The following is a 24,518-nucleotide window of genomic DNA, read 5'->3' on the forward strand; positions in this document are numbered from 1 at the left end:
ATTTTCATATCCCTCAGTAAGCAGAGCCGTCTGTTAAGGATGAGAAATGATTGAATGTCGTCGTTGGCATTCAGTTCTACTCTGTTAGAATGATGAACTGCTTTTCCTTTTAGTGCCGTTGAAATCTTCAACTTCCTCATCCTTACAAGGGCATGTTTGCCAGTAGGTTAGAAAGGTTGAAACAGTTGAAAAGGCTTTCTGCTATATTATGGAATCCAATCTACATTATGAACAAGGGCAGTCTTGGCTAATTTTTCCATCCTGGGCAAAAAAACAACCCACAATACACACACCCAAGCCCAAACATACAAACACAAGATTGCATTATTTATGGTTCTCAAATACACGCTTAAATAAAGAAGAAAGGGTTTTCGTGCGCCCCGAAACACATTAGCACCCCGGGCAGTTGCCCACATTGCCCATAGGAAAAAAACACTTTAAATATGAATGTAAAATTTCTGCATGTTGGGCAATTCAAAACACTTTCATGGCTTTGTCATCATTTGGTCAACAGTAGACAAAAATATTCATGTGGTTATAACCACAAGATGAATGTCTTTCAAGTTGGACATCCCTGTTTAACGCAATTTTCTGGACGTTGTGTGGATTACGTGTTTGTTGAAGTGGTTAACACATTTTTTGGTTTTCAATTGGCTTTTTAACATTTTTTTTACCCAAAAAGGTCATTTTCCCAATAAAAATGAGTCACACAATGATGTCTTTTGGGACAATAGTTGAAATCACAGCCAGGGAAAAAAGGTTCTGGAAGTGCTCACATGAATTGGCACATGCGTGATCCTATTTTCATCTCTTTTGTTTTCTGACAAACAACAGAGTTGGATTTCAGTGTGGAAATACGAAGGGTACCAACTTGTTTGTTTCTTCTTTTGGAATGTTGATTACCGAAATAGATTTGGGGGAAAATACTTACAAGTTCCATATTGTTTTGCTATGTTCTAACAATGGCAAGAAAAACAAAAATTCAGATGGCACAAGTACAAGATCTACCAAAGAAAATATTTAGTTCAAGAATGAGCAACCATCAACATTTACATTTAGAGAGCTTAGCCATTTTCTCTTGCGAATCACTCGGATCCCCTCAAACGAGACCATCGCTGCCATCTATGGGGCACAGTCCCCTTTTTTCAATACATTCTCCACCTGATAACCACCACATGGCCATCTTCCTTAGTAATAATGAGTGAAAAAACAAAAGATGAAAAATGTAGGCTGAGCCAGTTCCATTTCATACGGACGTGGAAGAAATAAGAAATGTGCATATTACACAACACGCATAGAAGGTCAACCCGAGAAAGCTGAGACGCGGAACAAAAGAGGTCACAGCTGCAGAAATCTTGACATTGGCAAAACCTATTCACCCCAGTCTTGATACCCCCCCTTACTTTGCCTCTGGCTCACTCTCATTCTAAGACTAAGTTACCCCCTGCCTTAATGCAGCATTATGAAGTAATTGATGCTTGCATGGTATAATTGTCGACTCTGCACATATTATTGTGGCTTCCCAAGGGCTTTATTGCTGGCTTATGCTTTTCACAACTTTCAAATCTTGTACTATACACAAAAAACAAGGGGAGTAATGCTGCCAAGTTACACAATCTAACTGGGAGTAAAGCTTCATCCAGGTGAGTGAAAGAGTTCAATGTTGTTGGTTAAGTACAGTTCCAACCACACCACTTGCTGATATAATTGAACCAAACCACAAAACCTGTTTTCAAGTGAACCAAAAATCAGTTACTAACTAAGAAATCACATTAGCCTGTTGTCCCTATACCAGGGGAAGGGAACCTATGCATCTGGAGCCATATGTGGCTCTTTTGATGGGTGTATATGGCTCTTTGCGAACCTGTGTGGTAAAATATGGGAACCGCTGGTGAGAGACCTAAGTCTGGACGCACCAATGGGAGCGTCACGCCAGCACTGTGGCGCCGAAACTATCTCTAGCACCTTTTTAAATAATATGAGAACACCCCTCCAAGTAGCATGATATCCCTCTAACAGACTTCTTTACATTGGATTCACATTCTAAAATTGCAGAGATGCCGACCATTCTTGGACAGAACTTGACTCCTGGTAGATATCACCTCCATAAACACAATGAATGAATTAATTAAGAGCGTATTGCAAAATGTAATGTACCAACTTTAAAGGCGGGAATGAATGGGAAAGACCTAAACACATGCGTCATTCCTCAAATATATTTAGAGGAAGTGAAAGAGAAAAGAAAGGAGGAGTAGAAACAGTAAGCACAACTTCTGCATTTTGGTTGCTTAAAAACGCAATAGAAATATTCCGATATAAATCAACTCTTTGTCACTGAATGATAACGTTTCAGTGTGATTGACACAATTTTATTTTTTATAGAAAGATCTAAATGTTTAGACGCATGGGTAGGAGTATTATTGTCATAGTGACCATCTTTGGTGAAAGAATAATAGTCACGACGGTACTTAAATGCTCCATGAATGAGTCGTCTGTATTATTCTTTGAATAAAGTTCTAACTTTAAAGTGACTTACCAGTTTCACAATGACAAAAAAAGTCAAAATCCAAACCACATGAGGTTTTCTGCAGACCAAATAAATTCAACCATATGTGCATATCACAGCGTGGAAGAATAATACACAGATTTGAGCTATATTTAATTGAAAAGGGCTTTTTTTTTAACAGAATAAGCATCGGAATTGCCAAGCAAATAATTATCGATTGTTAAGAGCACCTGGAAAAAAAGCCACAAAGTGGATTCAGTTTGCTTATTTAAGAATGGATGTCCACTTTACTCATTTGCTTTTGAGTTCAAATACTTATTTTGAAACTTCCATAAACAAAAAGACAGATGATATCATCACCACGACCTTTTGGTTTGCACTCTGATGACAGGGGACGTACGCGGTGGGATGTAGATCACCCCCAGGGAACCTAAGATGTGGGGGGACCTTGTACGTGTTTAGTAAACCAGCGGATTGATTTATTGATCAATAATAGAATAGGAATGCGTTGAATAATGACAGTAAGGCTACATTTGCGTAACATCTTTCCTGCAAAAACATTGTGAAATGAGACTTTGTGACGTTGGTTGTCATGGCAACGTTTGTTTTTGTTTATTGTTGTGGAAATTTAACATGCTGATTATGTAAAACATGGGTGTCAATTTTAAGATCTGTCATTTAGTAGAGGCCTGCTAGGAAAATTTTTATCATCTTTTTTTTTTAAGGAAACTGATTCTGCCAATTACGTAAAGTGGAAGAAATTGCTGTTTATGTTTTTCCAAATGCTAATGTCATGTTTTTAAAATGACTAAAAAAGGAAATTTACATTGTACATATCACAAATTAAAAGATTAGATTGCGATGTCAAATTTAATGTTAAAACATAACAAGGAATCAAACTTTTATGACATTATAATGTTAAAAATAGGGGTCACTTTGTCATAATGTGGAAAGATGTCAACATTTTGCATGTTAAAGTGGGAATGATTTGATGTGATTATGTGAATTTTGCATTGTGAATGAAAACATGAGGTTTAAGTTAGAATGTAGCACTTTAAACTGAGAAATTTATCAAAACCAAATATACGCAACTATATACGTTCATAAATGGATTGATAAGTTTAGGAATGATGTTTCTTTGTGATAAAAATGGACGTGTAACAGAGGAATGGTGAATAGAAATGGAACAAACTATCTTTGTGAAATTGCAGTACTACAAAAGCATTTGTTCATTGTTCAAGTTTTGGAAACAACCTTTTATCAGTTTGAGAAATGTGTGTTGACCATTCTATAGACAGAGTAAGTTTTTGCCTTGAAGGGAAGCACCAGCCAGCCAGACAATGACGCTGCTGTGTCCTCTGTCTGACTTGGAAGTATTTATCATACTCATTTGCACTTGTATACATTTGCACAAATGGGGAAAACTATCAAACCTGAATTATATTCTTTCAGTTTTGTAAAATTCAGGTGAACTTTCTCCTGGAAGACATTTTAACTTTTTGTATTTTTCACAAAAAGAGTTTCAACATTTTAAGATTTATTAAAGGTTGAAATAATAATCATTCATATTCAGTTATTAACTTCGAGTCATATTTGAATTCATATTACATCATAGTTTATTCGATTTTAACTATTGCCATCTTTTTCAGCAAACCTTATACTAGTTGTTTGGCAGTTGTTTAGATTCAGATGGAGGTTACCATGGTTACCCGATTACACATGTAAGGAACCTTGGAGTCATGATTTAAAATGACAGCACAGGCTTAGTTGTCATTCACTGTCCTTGAATACGACTGACCACTTTAGATTCCAATGTGCTTAAGTCTTTGTTGGGGTTTCTGCTTCCTGCCCCATGACATATATGACGCCTATGTGTGTGTGTTCACCTAAAAAGAGGTCAAAAAAGGGTCTCGTTGCCTTTCATATAAGAAGGAGACAGTTACAAGATTAGAAGCTACCTGGCCACTGACCCAACACAGATAAATCAGCTCACTTCTTTTGATGCTGTGCAGCGACCCGCCCTCAAATATCTCTTCGGACTTTAGAACACAAGGTTGACTGCGAAGGCTATAGACGCCGAGACACTAATCCATTAACGATAAACAAAACTTATGACTCAGCAAATAAAGCCAGGACTCAAATGACCAATATCTCAATGAATCAAACAATGATTCATCAAGTTCCATTAGACTCTTTGACTCTTTTCCCACCATAGATGGATATAGTCTTCTGTCTGGCCTGTTTGTCTGCCCCCTGGGATCTCCAACATTATCAAATTGTTTTGTCAAGCAACACGTATGCACTGTAAAATGAGCCTTATTCCAAACAAACATCTCACTATGGTTTATCTCTCTCACACACAAGTTAGTATTCTTTCTGTAACAAACCCAGTCCCGAGGAGTAAGCTAAATATTATATCCGCAATAATAGTTGCTGGAATTATGGAGTTTTCCTAACAAGCCACCATGTTTAATAAAAGGAAATCGTAAACACTTGATGATGATTGTTGAAATAATACAACAATTTACCAAGAAAACATAAATAATTTCTCTCAAAGTGAAAACGGTGCCGCATTGGTGGAAACAAGGAAAGCATGTCTCCACTTGGTCATATCCTCTTACAATTTTCCAGGTAGGTGTGGGAACTTAGGCGGGGGGGACACATGGTAAAAGCATTAAGTCACTCCTCGGGTCCATGTTAAACTTACTTAGACTTTAGTGGGACTTGTTTCATTGTTTTTAATTTATGTATAATAATAATAATGTCATCCTCTACTGTTGTGCTTTTCTATTGTATACTGTCCTCTAATAAAGATAAAACGTTGGTCAGTTGGCTTAATCCGAAGGGGGTTTTGTCTTTTTCAATCCAATGAACTGAAAGTTGAGTCAGGACTCACTTATCCTGTGTTATCTGTCTTTTTAAATCTTCCCCATCCTCCAGGCACCCCTTTGCCCTCTCTCTCTCTTGTTCTTGTCTCATGTATAAACAAACAAAATGGAACATTTCCGCAGCACAGACATGAAGTCCAGTGAATATCATTTTAAAGTGATCTATTCACAATTATAAATAGAAGCATAATTCTCCTTGTATTTATACTATCTCATTTTCCAAGTCATAAATGATTTAAAGAAAATACTTCTAATACTTCTACTTCAACATTCATCAACTGTAATTAATAAATTGGTCACTGAAGGAAATCTTGAAAGCACAAATTGCAAATAGTTTACATGGTTCTGAATGTACAATTTACATTCAGATCAACTGATTTCACAAATTTAATATAAGATAAAGTACTGGCCATGACGTAAATTAAAAAATATGCAGAAAGCTTGCTGTAATGGCCTCTAATGACCATAATTGACTTGATATCCCCAAAGGGATCCGCAAATGTAAAAGACATTACATAATTATCCATCTCACATGGAGGGGGAAAAAAGGACAATGTAACTATTCAATTTGGCAAACTATATAACAAAAATAAAAAATAAAAACGAGTATGCTGGGCTTTCCCATCTTGTCAGAACAGGAAGTTTGCCAGACAATCTGTATCACACGTGCACACTCTTTCTATCACTCTGTGCCTTATCCTTCTTATCCTGTACCACATTCTCTGCTCTCACCTCCTACATCTCTTCGCTCATCTCTACTTCTTCCTACATTCCAGTAAAATGTGGATTCGGTATAGAAACCCCCTTCTCTCAAGCCGGGGTAAGGGTTAGTATTTATTTTTATTTTTTTAACGAGTTTAATTTACATTCCAGAGCCACTTATCATCCAGGAAAATACAGTAAAACTGAAATTCTACTAAATTGCCTACATTGATTTCAACATATTCTCAAGCTAATAAAAAAACACTGTTAGGTGACCACCTAGTCCATCTGGTGATAAAAATGAAAAGTGCAACAGAATATAGGGTAAATTTAAGCTCCTTGTGCTGGCTATAGTCAATTATATTTTCATAATTTTCAAAAAACAACTGGGCAGTTGACCTAGGGTCTAAAGTTTGGACCCCTAACCAAACAAAATAACTGAAAAAGGCTTTAATGCTAACATATATACATAGCTTGAGCTTATCTAGACATAAATGTTGCAATAGTTACCATGCTTTTATCTATGTCCATTCATTCACCAAAAATATAGTATTATTAATTAAAACAATAAGGAATAGAAGTTAAAATATATAAAAATAAATAAAACAATCAACAAATAGGTCAAAAGGTTTTTTTCAGGCAATATGTATATAAATATATGCATAGCAATGAAAATGACAACATCTCATTAAAAGCCAAGGACTATTAAATATGAAACCTAATGGTAATATTACTGATTTTACAAGAATAATTTAAGCATGACTGTTTTATGTAAAGCCACAATTGACATTTTCACCCTCAAATTGTAATTCAATTTTAGCAATAAACTAAATATATCATCATGTCTCTACTAGCCAAACATGTAAGCTTCAATTTTCTCCCTCAATGTTGAAGTTGAACATGAAGTCAGAAAGAGAATGTGGGAGCGAACATGAGCCGGTCGGTCATGCTTCATTTGTGAAGTGAAAGCCTTTATGAATCACACGCCAGCAAAAACAAAGACTTTGTTTCCTTAAACACTCCGACCCCAGTTTGGCTCATTACAGGTTGGATAGCGGATGTCATAGTCAAGTCTCTAAAAACCAAATAGAATTCCTATAGAAGAGCAAAACGATAACTATCATGGGGGGAAAAAACGAAAGCCTGCAACACATCTGTACAGAAACTTAAAATACTATTTGTGATGGAAAAAAAAAACTTTCAAAACACCCCCATGCCTGTGATTATGACACATACTGCAAGGTCTAAAAATAAAAAAATGGAAGGATTCTTTTTACTTTAAGCTGAGGGAGAATTAGAATTCAAAGTAGTGAAATGAGTAGCACGGCACTCGCACTCTGTCATTAGCCCATGCCACACCTTCTTCGATAGAAGTGCATGTGTTTAATGGTTATACCGTCCGTCATGGTTAAGCCGCTCGGAAACCATCAAGGGGGACACACAGCATGAACTAGTTATGAAAAATGTCATCATCTAATCAATAACTTCTTCAGTGCCATTGACGTCTATAGGCTTGGGAAGTGAGGACTTAAAAAAATACAAATGAAATCGCTGCCCGAAAGTCAGATAAGGAGGGCAAACAAATCATTCCCCCCTCATTCGACCTTGTGAGGGAATGGCAGCTGTTTTACGATGACTTCATAAGCGTGGAAACCCACTATTTGTCATGTCTGCATGTGTTCGATGCACCGCAGTGGATTTTTAACTGTTGAGTCACACAAAATAGAGACTGCAAAGTCAGGCACATACATATCCCCCCCATCCCAGGCCCCCAAGGCGCGAATACAGTATACATCATTCACACATATACACATTATTATGTGATTGCTGGTAATAGTCATGTATGCACATGTGGCTTCTAGATGGACATTTATGACCCTCTTTTATGGCCTCTCTTGAGGAAGTTCATAATTGAGTCTCGCTGCTCTAAAATGAACGTCAGTCCCCTTACATCACTTACTGTAACTTACTGCACAATGTACCTAGCCTTTACACTCACTAATAACACACCATTAGATCCTGCTGCTAAAATTACATCTGTTAATTTTATTGCAAAGGTGGTATTGAAAGATGAACATTCACAGTCAGTCCTTGAATTGGACCTATTGTTGTCAATGGTAGACAATGAGATAAATATTTGTTATAGGGGCTAAAACCATAGTGGATTTCTGATTTGTATTCATTTTTTTTCAATTATAGTCATTTATTCATACTTTAAAAAATATTCATCATTGAAAAAAACTATATACAATGTCAGGTCGTTAATTGGCTATTTATTTATTAACAAAAAACAGTCACTTGCTTTACTATAAAGTGTTGAGAGTGTGTGTTAACCTAAACTATAATGGCATTGAGTGGTGCCTCCAGATAAGAGCTTTACTTTACTTCATATATTCCTGTCACTGCCAATAAGTAATGATGATTCAGAGCTGTAAATGATGCCACAGGTTAACTAACCCATGGGCTGCATACTGACTTTAGTGACAGCAGGTTATTGCATGATGTCGACCAAAAAGCCAGCCGCTGATTACAAGGGGCCTGAATCATTGTGTCTAAGTAGGAACAGAAAAAAAGGCAATGAGGGAAATGATAAAGTGTGGTGCTCTAATACAAATATTCTAACATAGTGTGGTGAGTCCTATAGGAGACGACATGGATAAACATTTAGGTGGTGGTAGATAAGTAACTATGATCCTGACATGAATTCAAGTCAGTATTCAGGTAAGCGCTACTCTGCAAATTAAAGTGAGATCAATCAAACTTACATATCTATTTATCTGTATCTATTTATGTCTAAAATGCCTTTCCTATAGCTGCATTCTCACACACTGATTTTCTCCATCTTGTTATGCTTTAAAGCAGGACTAGATTTTGTACTGCAACTGAGCCCAAAAAAAATGTTACCCGAGCAACTGCAACGAGGGTGTTGTGGAGAGGAGGAGCCTCCCACTATGTTAAAATGGGGACCACGCGAGGGGGGAGTGTTGGTTGGGGGGTACTGTGCGGGGGCCTGCCCTCCGACACGACCTCGTCACATGAGAGCGGAAGCGCTGAAGGCCGCTAACGGGACAACACGTTAAGGTAAGACTTTTTCATTAGGGGAATTTCCCCCCTTAATGCTGACAACCAGTTGCTTTTAGTACATAATATGGCAACTTTGTATAATGATTGAAAATATGGAGAGATATGTAAAAGAAACCATTGTCATAAGAGAAATAGGGCCTGTTTTTTTTGTGACATTGTCAAAGAGAGCAAGTATTCTAGAAATTTACCTGGACAATGTACTGTTGACCATTCAGCACATGATTGGCACCTTTCACGAGCCACTCTCATACAGTGCCACATGAAGTGCATTCAGGACTTGTTATTTCTTTATTATATCAAAGTTAACACTGTATTTTGGCGTACTTAGTTTATGGGTAACATCTGTTTGGTCATAAAGAGGGAAGTGTGTTTTGATTTCAGTGTATACACACATTCTAAGCATAAATTTACCAAATCAAAACCTTTTTAAATCAAATAACCAATAATACCTATCTGTTTGACGTGCTAGATCGGGGGTGGGAAAACTGGCCCTCAAGGGTCAGATACGGATGCAGGTTTTTGTTCTAACTGATCCAGGACAGACTGTTTAACCAATAGGGTTTCTGCTGAAACAAGAAGCACCTGACTGCAATCCACTGTTTGATTTTCTAAGATACCAGATTGATGCTAAAGTTTTCTTTTTTAGAGGTTATCTGCACCTACTGTGGCCCTTTCTGGAATAGTTTGCCCACCACTGTACTAGCTAACCCTTACAGTGATTTTAATTGAATTTAATTATCTTATTTATCTAGATATAAATTACAATTTAATATGTTAATTGTAAAGAATCATACATGTGAAATCATGTAAAATAGTAAATACTTGGGGGAGGTGGAATAATATATTTAACAGTATTTAAAACCAATAATGAACTTCTGTTTTATTCATAAATACAGGTAATAATTTCAATTGTTTTTAATTGTATGTGTTGCACTTCCCTCATGTGTTCACACGTGGAACTGTTCAGTAGTGTTTGTGTTTCAAAAACTTCCATTAAGGGCTCATGTGGTTTATTTCTATACATGTTCATGTAAATAATTTATGCACAGGTATGATTTTTGAATGTTTTTTATACATTTTTTGGCAGGTTATGACTCTGCCAGACGGGTTCAAGTTGTGCTGAGAGTGAGTGAGAGCGTGAGAATGAGCATTTGTAATCGGTGAGTTCATCCTTTTTAAAATCAATTTTAAACCATAGTTACACTTGATTTTGCATGTCTTGTGTATGTCTTGTGTATACATGTCTTGGATGAAAAAGGATACAATTCTACTACTATCTGGTCTTTTAGAAGTGTGTGTCATACTTGATATGATTAACAGTAGTTTTTTTGCCTACCCCAAAAAAAAGTGGCAGGGTTCATCTGCGGGTCACGCTGTCAGTAGGTTTCAAGGCACTTTTGTCAATGTTTGATTATTATTGAACGCGAGCACCATCACTGGAGCAACAGTACAAAGTGAAACGAAACAAAAAATAAAGCAGCAATGAACTCGTATGCTTCCCACAAGTGATAAAGGTTCAAAGTTATAAAGGTTTCTTAGGACCAAAAAGTGAGGAAAATCAAACACTGACCACAACAATCACAACGTAAGCACTAACGAAAGACAGAGTTGGATGTTTTTCTAACGTGGCGTTCCACAGAGAGGGCGGTCAGTGTGCCGAGATGGCCATGGTGTGCCTGACGGACTTTGAAGAGTATGCCAAGGAGCATCTGTCAAAGGCCACGTGGGATTACTACGCCGCCGGAGCAGACGAATGCTGCACCCGAGATGACAACCTGCTGGCCTACAAGCGGTACCAAAAGCTAACAGATTCACTAAATCTAAATCTGTAATTAAAAACAATCTGACCTTCCTAATTCCTAAACCTAAAATAATTCTGTTATTGTTCTGTCTGTGTCCAGAATCCGCCTGCGACCTCGAATCTTGCGTGATGTCTCTGTGAGTGACACCCGAATCACTGTGCAAGGCACGGAGCTCAGTTTTCCGGTGGGCATTGCACCCACTGCCTTTCACTGCCTGGCCTGGCATGAAGGCGAGATGGCCACGGCAAGAGGTAGGGTGACTTTTTACACATTACTGAGAACTGTTATTTAAAATGTTCGCTCACATTGACAGCGATAGACATCCAGAGAGGATTTGACCTTGACAAATGGATTAAACATCTGACACGGTCAATGGCATCAAATGTGTTAAAAAAAAAAACAACAACAAAAAATAGTAGTGAATTTTCTCACCACTAAGTGGTAGCATATTATAGCTTTTTTTTTAATTCAAACTGCAACCCTGATTTCAAATAGAAATAATTTTAATGAAAACATTCCTACTGAAAAAACAGATTCAAACCTCTAATATTACCTATAATATCCACTAAAAACTGAAACAAGACAGTGCTGAAAAATCCCATGGTTAGTTTTATAAATTCTATAAAAATGATGGCATAATTGACTTGATACAAGAGATCAACTCCATTTACTGTTGAAGTTCAATGTAGAAATATACATAGAACTAAAGAAATTCTGCAGCATGACTACATGTCTGTTATCTTGTTTTATTATTATTATTATTATTTAATTTTTACCTGTGTTGCTATCGTCAGTGCAACACATTGACATCTGATCTAATGACCTTCCCGCTTACTTATTCCTCCTATCCACAGCCACAGAGGCATTAAACACATGCTACATCACTAGCACCTACTCCACCTGCTCGGTAGAGGAGATCGTAGCGGCGGCGCCCAATGGTTACCGCTGGTTCCAGCTCTACGTATACCGCGACCGAAAACTGTCGGAGCAGATCGTGCATCGTGTGGAGGCATTGGGTTTCAAGGCCCTAGTGCTCACCGTGGACGTACCATACACAGGAAAGCGGCGCAATGACATCCGGAATCAATTCCGGCTGCCCCCGCATCTCAAGGTCAAGAACTTTGACGGCGTTTTTCAGGTAAAAGTACATTGCAACTATGTTTTTTACAATTTCTATGATTTGCGACCACAATTTTTATGAATTCTACGATTTACAACCATTTTCTTGGGATTTCTACGATTTGCAACCACGATTTTTACAATTTCTACGATTAACACCCATGTTTTTTGCGATTTCTTACAATAAAAGAAAAGCTTTCTCATATTTATATTATGGTTTTCAAAAAAATATACTTTGAGCAAGTGCTTAAAAAACAGAGAGACGAGAGATGCCACTTGCTCATCTGATAAAATAAAACCTGTATATCGGATTGATGACAATTTGACTTATGTCTATCAATGTTTCTATGTATCTATGTTTGGAATTGAAAATCCTAATCTATTCGATCAGCAGGCAGCAGGACCGGAGGAATATGGAATCCCGGCCAACACTTTGGACCCGTCTATTAGCTGGAAGGACGTGTACTGGCTGCGATCTATTACACGCCTGCCAATCATTATCAAGGGTATTTTAACTAAGGAGGATGCCGAGCTGGCGGTGGAACACGGTGTCCAAGGCATCATTGTGTCTAACCACGGTGGGAGGCAATTGGACGGCGGACCGGCTTCTGTGAGATGCAATCATTTATTTTTTTTCAAAATTAAATTATATTTAAACATGGATCTGACTGGGGTTGCCCTGTCAACAGATTGACGCTCTGTCCGAGATCGTAGACACAGTTCAAGGCCGCATCGAGGTCTACCTGGACGGGGGCATTCGGACGGGGAGCGATGTACTCAAAGCTTTGGCCTTGGGCGCAAAGTGTGTTTTCATTGGACGCCCGGCCGTGTGGGGCCTTGCTTACAAGGTACAATCACACACAATGTGTGTTTATGCACATCCTTGTGCGTGAATGTCTGTTTGTGCCCTTCAACTACAATGTGTGTGTATATATATTTATATATGTATGTATATATATGTATATATGTATGTATGTATGTATATGTATATATACGTATGTATGTATATATGTATGCATGTATATATATGTATATATGTATGTATGTATATGTATATATACGTATGAATGTATATATACATATATATATATATATATATATATATATATATATATATATATATATATATATATATATATATATATATATATATATATATATATATATATATATATATATATATATATATATATATATATATATATATATATATATATATATATATATATATATATATATATATATATATATATATATATATATATATATATATATATATATATTACATGTACTGTATTTAAATATTAATATGTAAAAATATGGCCACAAAATAATTACAAAATTATTTATCATTGTGCTTGCTTTATCAACCTGGGAAGTGTTCCACATATTATTTTGTCTCATCTTTTAAGGGTGAAGAAGGTGTGAGGGAGGTGCTGCAAATCCTAAATGACGAGTTCCGTCTATCCATGGCTTTATCGGGTGAGTACGACCAGTCCTCACGGCAACTATGAAAGTAACTCCAGTATCCAACACATACCTTTTGTTGTCACAGGTTGCCGGAACGTGGCGGAAATCAACAGGAACCTCATCCAGTTATCCAAACTGTAACCGACCTGTAAAAAGCAGGGAAACATTTTACTAACTGACCCTAAACGTGTTTTACTGTCAACAACACAAAAAGGAGAACAACAAACTGTACACTCAAGCTTTGCACACAAAACATGCTCTTTGTATTTTAATAAATGCAAAGATCAGGACTTTTCATTCCGTTTTTTATTTTATTTTATCACGCTAGGGAGAATAAATGACAAAGAAAACTAGGCTGAGCTCAAGTACATGCTGTTTTCATTCTTCTTTTTTAGTCAGATTATAGACATGGTCAGTGTAATTCGACAGCCAGAATAAAAATAAATATCCTGTCACTTCATTGCAAGTATGTACAGTATCTTATTGGTGTCAGGCTCTGGTTTGCAAGACTTCAAGTCACTCGTGGCCTCAAAAGAGAAGTGACACAGGAAATGAGTGAGCTTTCCCCGAGATCACGCCGTAACGCTCACAACAAAAGAAATGCTTCCGACCTCTCGATGTGGTGTGCCTGACATTTTGTCTCTAGCGGCGCCTTTTCTACAAGGGCAAGCTGGGGGGAGAAGGCCTGGGGTCCGGTCTACTCAGAAGGATTTCGGCCAGGTAAGGCCAAAGCTTTTGCTTGGTCCCAATATGCATTGGGAAAGAGGATGTACTGATGTACAATTTTGCAGTATAACTCAACATATTTAGGTTTTTTGCATTGTGTGTGTGTCATATTCAGCAAGTTCATGAAGTACAGTAGATGCAGAGTTTACTTTTCCGTTGAAATTTTAGGATTGAGACAATATTTGAGTGAAATATAAGAGGGAAAATGATCAAATTTACCAGAAAATTTCGGTTTCAAACAAGACGGAAAGGTTTTTGCTTATTTTTGGAAACTTAGTGATTCCTTTTATTATCATGAGCACCCAATCATTCATTGGGTTTTTTTTTCTCCAAAATGACTACCAGCAGTAAAATAGGGAATGTTTCTTTTCACCATCTAGCATGGGCTCTTGAGACTTTTTGTGCATCCTGTTATGATCTACATGGGCACTTAATTTAGTCATTGAAACTGCTGTGCAGTGCTATTTTTCCCCATCTGTCTTTTCTGCAAACTACTGTATTTTTCTCCATAAATGCTGTTTTCAAACAAAAATATTCAACTTTCAGATTTCTTTTGGCATTAGTTTGTTCATTTTAGTATTGCTTTTTTAATGATATTTATGGAAAATTCAATTGAAAAAAATATTGGTTAAGAATCCTGAATGCACTCAATTGGAAACTGTTCTTTATTCAGGAAGTCTCGTCGGTGCGAGAATAGCCCACAAGCTCACAACGCCAGCTATATGGGGTAAGGTGTTTCTTTCTTACATATGATGTGATACATGAAGTCTACAATTTTGGTTTGAAGCAACCATGTTCACTCCTTATAGCCATTTCTAGGGGTCAAAAGCGAAAACTTCTTGTAGGTTTTGTCTGATTTCTACCAAACTATCAAAACTGGCATATGAGATTTCTATCATCAAGAAACCACAACAAAATCCAGAGAGGTCATTCACAAATAGAAAATTGATAGATTTTATACACTAACAAAGCTTACAAATGGACTTCAATGTTAACTGTGGTCCAGATTCCAAATCGAGGTATACTTCCAAAGTTAGGTGTCATGGATTGGAAGATAAAACCTTTAGTAGTACAGCAACTGTGAATGACCACTGTATTTACCACTGCAGGATCGGAGACGACAGCGGACCAGGAAGGCTGAGTCGGCGCTTTTCCCGCTTGAGTGGCAGGCGTCATTCTCGGGAGGCCGGCAGGGCTAACGCTCAGCCCGAGAGATCTCCTGCGCCACCCCCAGAGCGACGGGCTCATCAAGGTGAGTTTTCATCATCATGGAACTGTGAGAATATGAAAGAAAAGTTACAGACAGATGGACTTCATATCTATTCTAGAATAAAACACTGCTGTTTTTCTGTTTACGGCATTAGTATATAGTATTTAACTTTTAGAAATCAGGAATTTGTACTTTTTATGGTAGATGGAGACCAACGGCTTGTTGTGCCAGACCCTGACCCACATCCAGCACCATCTCGGCTTCGGGTTCCATCCCCAGTTCCTGTTCCTTTTACCTCATCCGTGAAAATTCCACCTAAACATCCTGACAAAGCAACCAAGCCCAAACTTCCTCCTCGGCCTCTTTCTAAGGTGTTCAGTAGTATTGAGCACGGCTCAGCTGTGTTACAGGTACAAGCCAAGACTACACTCTTGAGTTTATAATTGTCATCTCATATGGTCTTTGTTTTAATATTTCAATTTTTTTTGCAGGGTTTGAATATTTTTCGGTCTAGTGACGTCCTGTGTGATGTGGTTTTACTTCCTGGAGACAGCCAAGAGACTTTTCCAGTACATCGAGTTATTATGGCATCATCCAGTGACTACTTCAAGGCCATGTTCACAGGTGAGGAACTCCTTGGTAGATAAAGTATAAAGTACTTGATAGCTAGGACATTTTGGTCACCACTCCTTCTTGTAACATAAAACTTGAAGTGAAACAATTGTCTTTTGTCAGTGTAACCACTTTGGTTAACTCTTACAGTTCCTTAAAAAATAATCAGTACAGTAGCAAAAAGTGTTTGTACATTGTCCAGGTGGAATGCGCGAGACGGATATGCGTGAGATTAAGCTGCATGGCGTCACCAAATTGGGCCTGAAGAACATTTTAGATTTCATATACACCTCCAAGGTCAGCCTGGATATGACCAATCTGCAGGATACCCTGGAGGCTGCCAACTTCTTGCAAGTTATACCAGTACTCAGGTTCTGCAACCAGCTTCTGAGCAGTGAGGTGAGCTTCTGTCAAAGCCAGCCACTTCTGGCAAAACTGTAGCATCATGTGTATCCCCTGATCCAGATCACAATTGACAATTGTGTGGAGGTGGAAGGGATTGCATCGGACTTAATCTTGGAGGATGTGCAAAAGAATGTCTGTGAGTAACATGTTACTCTCATATTTAAAGGAGTTTGTAACTTTAGGGACTCATTTATCGTAATATTGACAAAACCAATAGGATTTGGTGGTAGGATCAAAACCTGTTATGACTTGTTCTAAAACATGGAATCAAATACAACCTAATAATGAGGTTAACGCTGAGGATTAAAAGTTCCTTTAATATAAAGACATTCACTGAAAGCTTTAGGCAATTAGAGTACTCTAAGAAATACTGATTTACAGAATCAAAAGGTTTAGATGTTGGACAAGAAAATGAATAAATGAATGGATATATTATAGACAATTAAACAATGAATATCATCATTGTGTTTTGTTTTGGTAGCTCAATTTGTGGGCCATAACCTGTCGACTTTGGTAGAGTGCGATCGCTACCTACAGCTCTCCGAGAAGACCATTGTTGGAACACTGTCCAGCAACTCTTTGAGGGGTTTCACCGAAATGGAACTCTATCAAATTGCCAAAGGCTGGTTGGCTCATGATGGTGCCAAGCGCCGCCATTCCATCTACGCCTTGATGCGTCACATTCGCTTCCCCTTGATGAGCCCTTCAGAGCTGATCCAAATCTCCCAAGAAGATAACCAGGACAAAGAAGGCAAATCCTTAATGCGTTCTGAGACCTCCTGTGTCAACCTTTTGCTGGAAGCCAGTAACTATCAGATGATGCCTTACATGCAACCAGTCCTCCAAAGCGAACGCACCCAAATCCGCTCGGACACCACCCATATTGTGACACTTGGTGGTGTCATGCGGCAACAGCTGGTAGTAAGCCGTGAACTGAGAATGTACGATGACAAGACGGGTCACTGGAGAGCCTTGAAACCCATGGAAGTTCCTTGCTACCAACATGGCGTGGCTCTTCTAGGAGGCTTTCTCTTTATCGTCGGAGGTAGGAACATAAAAACAGCTAGTTTAAAATGGAAGAATTTCTGTTACAATCCACTGTCTTCTCAGGTCAGAGTACCTATGACACCAAGGGTAAGACGGCCATTGATAGCGCTTATCGTTACGACCCGCGCTTCAATGATTGGCTTCAGATCGCATCACTGAACGAGACGCGGACTTTTTTCCACCTGAGCGCTCTAAAGGGGAAACTCTATGCCGTGGGTGGCAGGAATGCGGTTGGGGAGATTGGTGAGTGGGTTATTTTGCTTTTTAGTAGTCATGTAGTTCTAAAAGAAACCTAACCTAACTGTTACCATATTAGGTCATAGTGTTCTGTTTAGAATTGTTGAGGTGAACTGAAGTGAGGGTTGGGATTAGAATAAAATTTATTTAAATGTACATTTTATAAACTAAAGTTGATCTGCAATACAATATGAAGTGGTGAGTTTGTCACCTGTGATTGACAAGATACCAAAAAGAACAACTCTATACCTTTCTGTCAACCAGACTTAAATTCCTGAAATTTTATGAATGCCTCATTTCTTGTGGAAAACCTGAATTGACGTAGAATTTATTTCTACCCGGACTTTAGACTCAGTGGAGTGCTACAACTTGAAGACAAATGAATGGACTTTTGTAAAGAGCATGGCCGAGTCTCACTATGGGCATGCCGGGACGGTCCACAGTGACATGTTGTACATCTCAGGTAATCTGTCATTGTAACATTACAGCGTTCCTTCCCAATAAAACATAACAAAAAAACTAAAATCGGCCCAGAGACAGCTGGGTTAGGCTCCAGCAACCCCTGGAACCCTTTTTCGAGGATTGGCAGTATGGAAGATGAATGCAGGAAAAAAAAAAAGGCTCCAGGGCACTCAAATAGAATGCAGCAAAATGTTGCCTCTAACCAAAGCAACTGGAACTGATAATGGATAACGACCTTGACTGCTAGTCTGCACAGGAAATTGAAAAAAGTTTTTTTTTTAACCTAGATAAACACAATCGGGACATTTAAAGCTCACATGGAAGTTTGGTTACGGCAAACCATGTATAACAAGCTAGTGTGAAATTCTATTTAGGTTTAACAAGTTGTGTCACATCATATTAACCTACTTAAAGTTGAAAGCTAATTATATAAGCATTTACATAAACATTTTATTTTGTAATACTTTTAACTTTTTAATGATTTCTTCTTTTGTTTAATGCGTATGCTTAATTTAAACCATTTCAATATTTCTTATTTTAATTTTATCAATCCTGGGCTTGGTGAAGATAAAGCGGTTCAGAAAATGAGAGCTGAGATATAGATATATATAAAATAAACATTATATAACATGCATTTTTGCACAAGTCATGCCGATTTCTTGTGGTGAGTGTCTGAATATCATCTCAAAAGCTGCATGAAGCATTTCGGTTTGACCTTTTCTTACCAAGCTCTTCCTGCCGAGACGGCGTCGCAGTGTGAACGCTCTCGGCTTTAGCACACCACAGGAAGCAGGTGTCTGCACATGATTGTAGTCAACACAGTGGTAGCCAAAGTTCTCAGTACTATGCATGTGGAAAAGACTCCTTGACTTAACCCAGAAAAGATAGACTGAAATGTTGTACTTAAATTGGTTGCCATTGAGGTTCATTCCATTTTGAACTATGAGGGCTGGCAATGAATGATTAGATCCGCTATTAAAAAATCATTTGTCATAAAATACTAGCAACTGTGATTGCCTGAACTTGGACTGTTAAAAAAAAAGCTTACATTTGTTTTTACAGTATATATATATTTTTTCTATTTGACTTAATAATGCAAAAATTAGGAAATATTTGCAATAAATCACATTACATTAAAATGTGAATGAAAACAATTAATAAATATAAATTAAAACTGAATACTTCCTCTTCTTTTATAGCTTTAAAAAACTAAATAAAAATAATTTCATGCACCCCCCTTCTTTGAATTAAAATCTACAATGTGTCCCACATCAGAATAAGGTTTAACGCCACTACACAAATAGCCTTTCCACCAATTGGCCTTCAGTATCTCATTAGTCAATATACATAGCATATGTATGAATTAATCTTTTCTACACTATCACTAGGCGGCATCACCCACGACACCTTCCAAAAGGAGCTGTGGCGCTATGAACCGGCGTCTGACGAGTGGACCCAGTGTGCGGACATGAAGGAGCTGCGAGGCCTACATTGCATGTCCACGGTGGGAGACCGCCTTTTTGTCATGGGTGGGAACCACTTCCGGGGCAGTAGCGACTACAATGATGTTCTGAGCTGCGAGTACTACAGCCCCGCGGACAACCAGTGGACGGCGGTGGCGCCCATGCCACTTGGGCAAAGTGACGTGGGCGTTACCGTCATGCAAGGCCAGATCTACGTGGTGGGCGGGTATTCGTGGAACAGCCGCTGCATGGTAGATATTGTGCAGCGCTATGACCCCGAGAAGGACGAGTGGGAGCGAGTTTTTGATATCTTGGAACCTCTGGGCGGGATTCGAGCCTGCACACTGACTGTTCACTTGCCAGAGGGCTCAGTGGATGAGGCTCACATCCAGGAGGGACCTTTGCCTACAGGCGAGAATTGAATGTTGACAGCAATTGGACAAAAAGGTCTTCAAAACAAAATAATACACTTCAGTTTGGAGCTTTTTGTGGCTCTGCTCAGGGTAGAACATGCCAGACAATTCCTAAGCTAGTCCCAAGTCTTTTTCTCTTGTGCGAATGCAAACACAGAGTGGAGACACAAAGTTATGTCAAGTTAAGGCGAGTCAAAAGTTTGTCTAGATGAGTAGGGTTGAATTGCAGGTTTTTTTTTTGTCAGGTAACAGTTTCACTGTGCTATGTACTGCAAAAATCAAAAATCTGGGTAAGTGGTTATCATGTCTGGCTCATAATTCTGAGATAAAGAGTACAATGACCTCCAACTAAATTGTGACAACCAACCCCAACAACCAAAACAATTGGCTGTCAAATCTGTAGCTTTGGTAAAATTTTCAGACCTAGAACTATTGTATAAAAGCTCGGAGCCAAAAGAAATAATGGTGAATACCTTTTATTTGTATTATTTGTTTAAACTTAGCCTTTTACCTCAAAGTGACCTTTAACTATAGAGGTTTAAAAAAAGTACCATATTTTCTGCACTATAATGCGCACCGGATTGTAAGGCGCCGATAGTAGGTGGTGGTAGTAGTAGTTGGATTATAAGGCGCACTATTTTCTGAAAATCTTTTAGTTTCGCCCGATAGTGAGGAAAATATTAGTGTGTGATAACCACTTTGTTTTCTCGGGACATACACTTTGCAACTTTTATATGGGTCTACTTATCATTGACATATTTCATGATATTAAATTAATCTGGTATCAGTGATTGCAATTTCCAAGAAGTAACAAATGTAACTTGGCATCATTATTGTTTCATTTGAAACAAAATAGCCGCAAGTTAGTCAATATTGCTAAATTAATTTGCCTACAGGGCTGGATTTTTAAAATAATAAAAATCAGCCTGAGGGAATTTAACATTTTGGTGCTTTCTCAAACTGTTGGTTCACTCACATTTGACAAAGCTCTGCACTGTGGCAAAGCATGAGCTCTAGTCATGAGTTCTTCTGCCAGCTATGTAATTCTGACATCTCAAATAAAGTGGCATTCTTTTTTCCAATAAAGCAGTTTGTTGCTTCTACATTTGTGCTAATAAATCATAGACTCCACACCCACAAATTCCAGCAAAGGAGGATTCGTCCTTCAGTTTGAGATAAGAGTGCAGACATAGCCAAGGACACAAAAGCACACAGAAAAAAAACGTTTAAATAATCATTGAACTTGACTTCACTATTTGTAACATTTCAAACTTGATTTATCTAGGGGATATTCGGTGTATCAAGTACACAAAAAAACAAACATTTCAAGTAGTATAATAATAATATATTCAATACTCTCACATTTTATGAGAAAACGTCATGAACGATCCTTCAGAATATTAATTCATTAATTCATTCATATATTCATCATCAGTACCACTTATTCACACAAAGTTTGCCTATTCCAACCAATCACAGGCCCCAAGATAGGCTATCCTATTGTTTGAGTGAAGAAAAACGACAAACACAAAAAAATTGTCAAGTAAGGGTCTGCAAAATACAGCCCAGCAGGCCACAAATGATCTTTTAAATAAGCTACACATTTTTTAATTGTATTTTCACTTAAATTTTAAATACAACTCTTAATATTCTAGTGATTCTCTACAACTAACTGGCGACCAATCTAGGGTGTAGTCCACCTTTCACCTGAAGTCTGCTGGGATGTTGTTATTGAAAATGAATGAATGAATTACGCATTCCCCTAATGCTGTTTGACGTATATTTGTTCAATTTTAATCAAGGGATGTAACAATGGCTAGAATTAAAAAACAGCATTTCAGGTTAGGGTTTTGTTTCTAATTAGTGTGTGTATATAAGAAGGATACATTCATCTGTAAAAAATTGAATATTCTCCCCTCTGGTTTCCTAGGTGCCAGGCCCCTCCCCTACTGGAAGTATCTTCGCCCATAAAAAGGAGAAACGGCGACCAGTTCACTCACTTCTCGTGCCGTTATTTTTTTTCTCTTTCTGTGCTGTGGAGGATCGATCTGCCATGTCATCTCTGGATGGCGAGGTGTGCGTGGTGACGGGAGCGTGCGGCTTCCTGGGGAAGACGCTGATCAAGATGTTGCTGGAGGAGGAGAAAAATATTAATGAGATTCGACTCCTTGACATTATCATCAAAAAGGAGCTTCTGCAAAGTCTGCAAGGTGACAAAAAAGATTTGCTATTTAGAAGGGTTATTTTTTCTGTTAAAAAAAGGATTAAAGGTCATAAGTTTTAAAAAATGTATTTTAAAGGACCAAAAATAAAGATTCATTCTATTAAGTGCTAAAGACAGTAACTTTTGAAGAGTTGTGTATTGTACTGACCAGTGTCCTTGATCAGGGTACCGTATTTTCTCGCATATACAAATTTTAATTGCCTTAAAATCATTGAATTTTACTATTTCTCATGTATAAGCCGCCCCCTGATTCACAATTTTCGCCTCCATATGCCTGGTTTTAATAAGGAGTACAAATATGTTACTATGAAGGGAAAATCTCAAAAAAAATCATTGCACGTGGTATTTCTGAAATACTGTATGAATCAAAAGCACATTATTGGGGTCAATATCATAAGGAATTAATTCTTCTTTTAATGGTTGTTTTCTTACTGCAAAACAGAAAATAGGCAACAAATAATAAATGTAATGAGGTAATAGTAGCAAAACATGTTATTTAAAAAAAAATAGGAGATTTAAAAATGCAGTATTCAATTTGTTTCAGAAATCCAGGTCGACATTAAACTGACCGTGTTTGAGGGTGACATCCAAGACGCTGACTTTGTGAGGAAAGCATGTCGGGGAGCCACGCTGGTCTTCCACATCGCCTCCATCATTGATGTCATCGAGGCCGTCATGCCTAGCAAGATTTATGGCGTCAACGTCAAAGGTTCACTTGCAAACCAGCAAAAAAACATGCTTAACTCACTCACTGCCATCTACACCAATAGTCATCCAATCCATTTTAACCCCAATAGTGATAGATGCTCAAGTCATTTGGACTGCTTCCAATCAGATACTTTTACCAAAAGTAGAAAGCATGTAATGGTCCCCTTCAACCAGATAATATTACTAAAATCTTTATCCATAAAATGCCCTTGACACTATCTTGATGTTTTAGGGACAGAGAATCTCCTGGAGGCCTGCCTCCGGGAGAACGTACCCTCCTTTCTCTACACAAGCACGGTGGAGGTGATGGGTCCCAACCTGGAGGGCGACCCGGTGGTAAACGGCCACGAAGACATGACCTACCGTTGCGCCCTCAAGTCATCCTATAGCAAGACCAAAAAAGAGGCGGAGGATCGTGCCCTGGGGTACCACGGCGAGCCTCTCGCCAACGGAGAGCGCCTGGCCACCTGTGCCTTGAGGCCCATGTACATCTACGGCGAGGACTGCCGCTTCCTGCTGGGCCACATGGCGGACGGTGTGCGCAACGGCGACGTCCTCTACCGTACATCCCTACAGGAGGCTAAAGTCAACCCGGTCTACGTGGGTAACGTGGCGGCCGCCCACCTACAGGCGGCCCGCTGCCTTGCGGACCCCAAACGGCGGGCAGACGTGGGTGGAAAATTCTACTTCGTATCTGACGACACGCCGCACATCAGCTACTCGGACTTCAACTACGCTCTCCTGTCGCCATTGGGCTTCGGGATCCAAGAGAGGATGATGGTGCCCCTGCGCTTTTTCTACGTGGTTTGCTTCCTGTGGGAGATGGCCTGTCTAATGCTCCGGCCTTTCTACCGGTTGGTGCCGCCCATCAACCGGCAGCTGCTCACCATGCTCAACACGCCCTTCACCTTTTCCTACGACAAGGCCAAGCGTGAGCTGGGTTATTCGCCCAAGTACACCTGGCAGCAGGCACGCAGTAACACCACACAGTGGCTTGCAGAACAGCTGCCAAAACAACGCCAAAAAATATGGAAAAAATAATGTGCCTTATTGTAGTTCTAACCAGAGTTTGAACTTCTAAAAAGGAGGCGATTTGCTTTAAAAGACACCATACACTTCCATAGATGCTTTTCATGCTTGTACTGGACGTGTTGTGGTTTCACAAGGTAACACTTACATAGTAGTAGTTTAAAAATCAAAGAAAACATGTACAACTTCTTTAGTATCCTTCAGTAAATTAAAGAAAACTCAGTACACGGTAAAGTTACATTTACATGAAAAACTGGCACTGCTGTTCCCAGAGTATTCACACTAAAAAGGAAGTTGTATCACCTCAACCCATATTTTCATTGTTGTGTTTTTTGACAGATTCTTGACATAAAATGTCTCTGTTGACACAAACATATTAAAGTATTAAACCTTATATCTTTACTTCTATAT

At 38.5% G+C, this 24,518-nt stretch overlaps 3 protein-coding genes across 6 annotated transcripts; all 3 read left to right on the top strand.

The window, feature by feature from the left end:
- The first annotated feature begins 9,086 nt into the window (after positions 1–9,086).
- Positions 9,087–13,861, top strand: hao2 (hydroxyacid oxidase 2 (long chain)). Of its 4 annotated transcripts, none has more exons than XM_077727367.1 (9): positions 9,087–9,177; positions 10,268–10,340; positions 10,820–11,008; positions 11,082–11,233; positions 11,837–12,120; positions 12,493–12,711; positions 12,791–12,949; positions 13,514–13,583; positions 13,657–13,861. In XM_077727367.1, the coding sequence occupies exons 2-9, from the start codon at positions 10,324–10,326 to the stop codon at positions 13,710–13,712; spliced, it is 1,146 nt and encodes a 381-aa protein (XP_077583493.1). In that variant the 5' UTR covers positions 9,087–9,177; positions 10,268–10,323; the 3' UTR covers positions 13,713–13,861. The 4 variants fall into 4 exon arrangements, with proteins under 4 accessions (XP_077583493.1, XP_077583494.1, XP_077583495.1 ...); XM_077727368.1 differs by having other exon boundaries at positions 12,496–12,711; XM_077727369.1 differs by having other exon boundaries at positions 10,820–10,972.
- A 264-nt stretch (positions 13,862–14,125) lies between these two features.
- On the top strand, positions 14,126–21,281 carry LOC144203833 (kelch-like protein 9). The gene is made up of 11 exons (XM_077727366.1): positions 14,126–14,291; positions 14,971–15,024; positions 15,407–15,549; positions 15,712–15,917; positions 15,999–16,131; positions 16,322–16,518; positions 16,585–16,660; positions 17,006–17,569; positions 17,635–17,814; positions 18,158–18,271; positions 19,659–21,281. Exons 2-11 carry the CDS (start codon positions 15,020–15,022, stop codon positions 20,153–20,155), a joined length of 2,115 nt encoding a protein of 704 aa, XP_077583492.1. The 5' UTR covers positions 14,126–14,291; positions 14,971–15,019; the 3' UTR covers positions 20,156–21,281.
- Positions 21,282–22,132: 851 nt separating this feature from the next.
- On the top strand, positions 22,133–24,501 carry hsd3b1 (hydroxy-delta-5-steroid dehydrogenase, 3 beta- and steroid delta-isomerase 1). Its single transcript, XM_077727372.1, has 3 exons — positions 22,133–22,356; positions 22,915–23,079; positions 23,311–24,501. The coding sequence occupies exons 1-3, from the start codon at positions 22,200–22,202 to the stop codon at positions 24,117–24,119; spliced, it is 1,131 nt and encodes a 376-aa protein (XP_077583498.1). The 5' UTR covers positions 22,133–22,199; the 3' UTR covers positions 24,120–24,501.
- The last annotated feature ends 17 nt before the right edge of the window (positions 24,502–24,518 follow it).

The sequence above is a fragment of the Stigmatopora nigra genome, chromosome 11, assembly GCF_051989575.1.
Source record: "Stigmatopora nigra isolate UIUO_SnigA chromosome 11, RoL_Snig_1.1, whole genome shotgun sequence".
NCBI lineage: Eukaryota > Metazoa > Chordata > Actinopteri > Syngnathiformes > Syngnathidae > Stigmatopora > Stigmatopora nigra.

What these genes read in the sequence shown, in the direction of transcription:
- hao2 (XM_077727367.1), top strand. An exon ending in TGTGGGGCCTTGCTTACAAG is followed by an intron (nt 12,950 to 13,513) that starts GTACAATCACAC and finishes TCATCTTTTAAG; the next exon opens with GGTGAAGAAGGTGTGAGGGA. An exon ending in TCTATCCATGGCTTTATCGG is followed by an intron (nt 13,584 to 13,656) that starts GTGAGTACGACC and finishes TTGTTGTCACAG; the next exon opens with GTTGCCGGAACGTGGCGGAA.
- LOC144203833 (XM_077727366.1), top strand. An exon ending in AGAGCGACGGGCTCATCAAG is followed by an intron (nt 15,550 to 15,711) that starts GTGAGTTTTCAT and finishes TTTTTATGGTAG; the next exon opens with ATGGAGACCAACGGCTTGTT. An exon ending in ACCAGCTTCTGAGCAGTGAG is followed by an intron (nt 16,519 to 16,584) that starts GTGAGCTTCTGT and finishes CCCCTGATCCAG; the next exon opens with ATCACAATTGACAATTGTGT.
- hsd3b1 (XM_077727372.1), top strand. Translation starts at nt 22,200, where the DNA reads ATGTCATCTCTGGATGGCGAGGTGTGCGTGGTGACGGGAGCGTGCGGC. An exon ending in GCTTCTGCAAAGTCTGCAAG is followed by an intron (nt 22,357 to 22,914) that starts GTGACAAAAAAG and finishes AATTTGTTTCAG; the next exon opens with AAATCCAGGTCGACATTAAA. An exon ending in TTATGGCGTCAACGTCAAAG is followed by an intron (nt 23,080 to 23,310) that starts GTTCACTTGCAA and finishes TTGATGTTTTAG; the next exon opens with GGACAGAGAATCTCCTGGAG.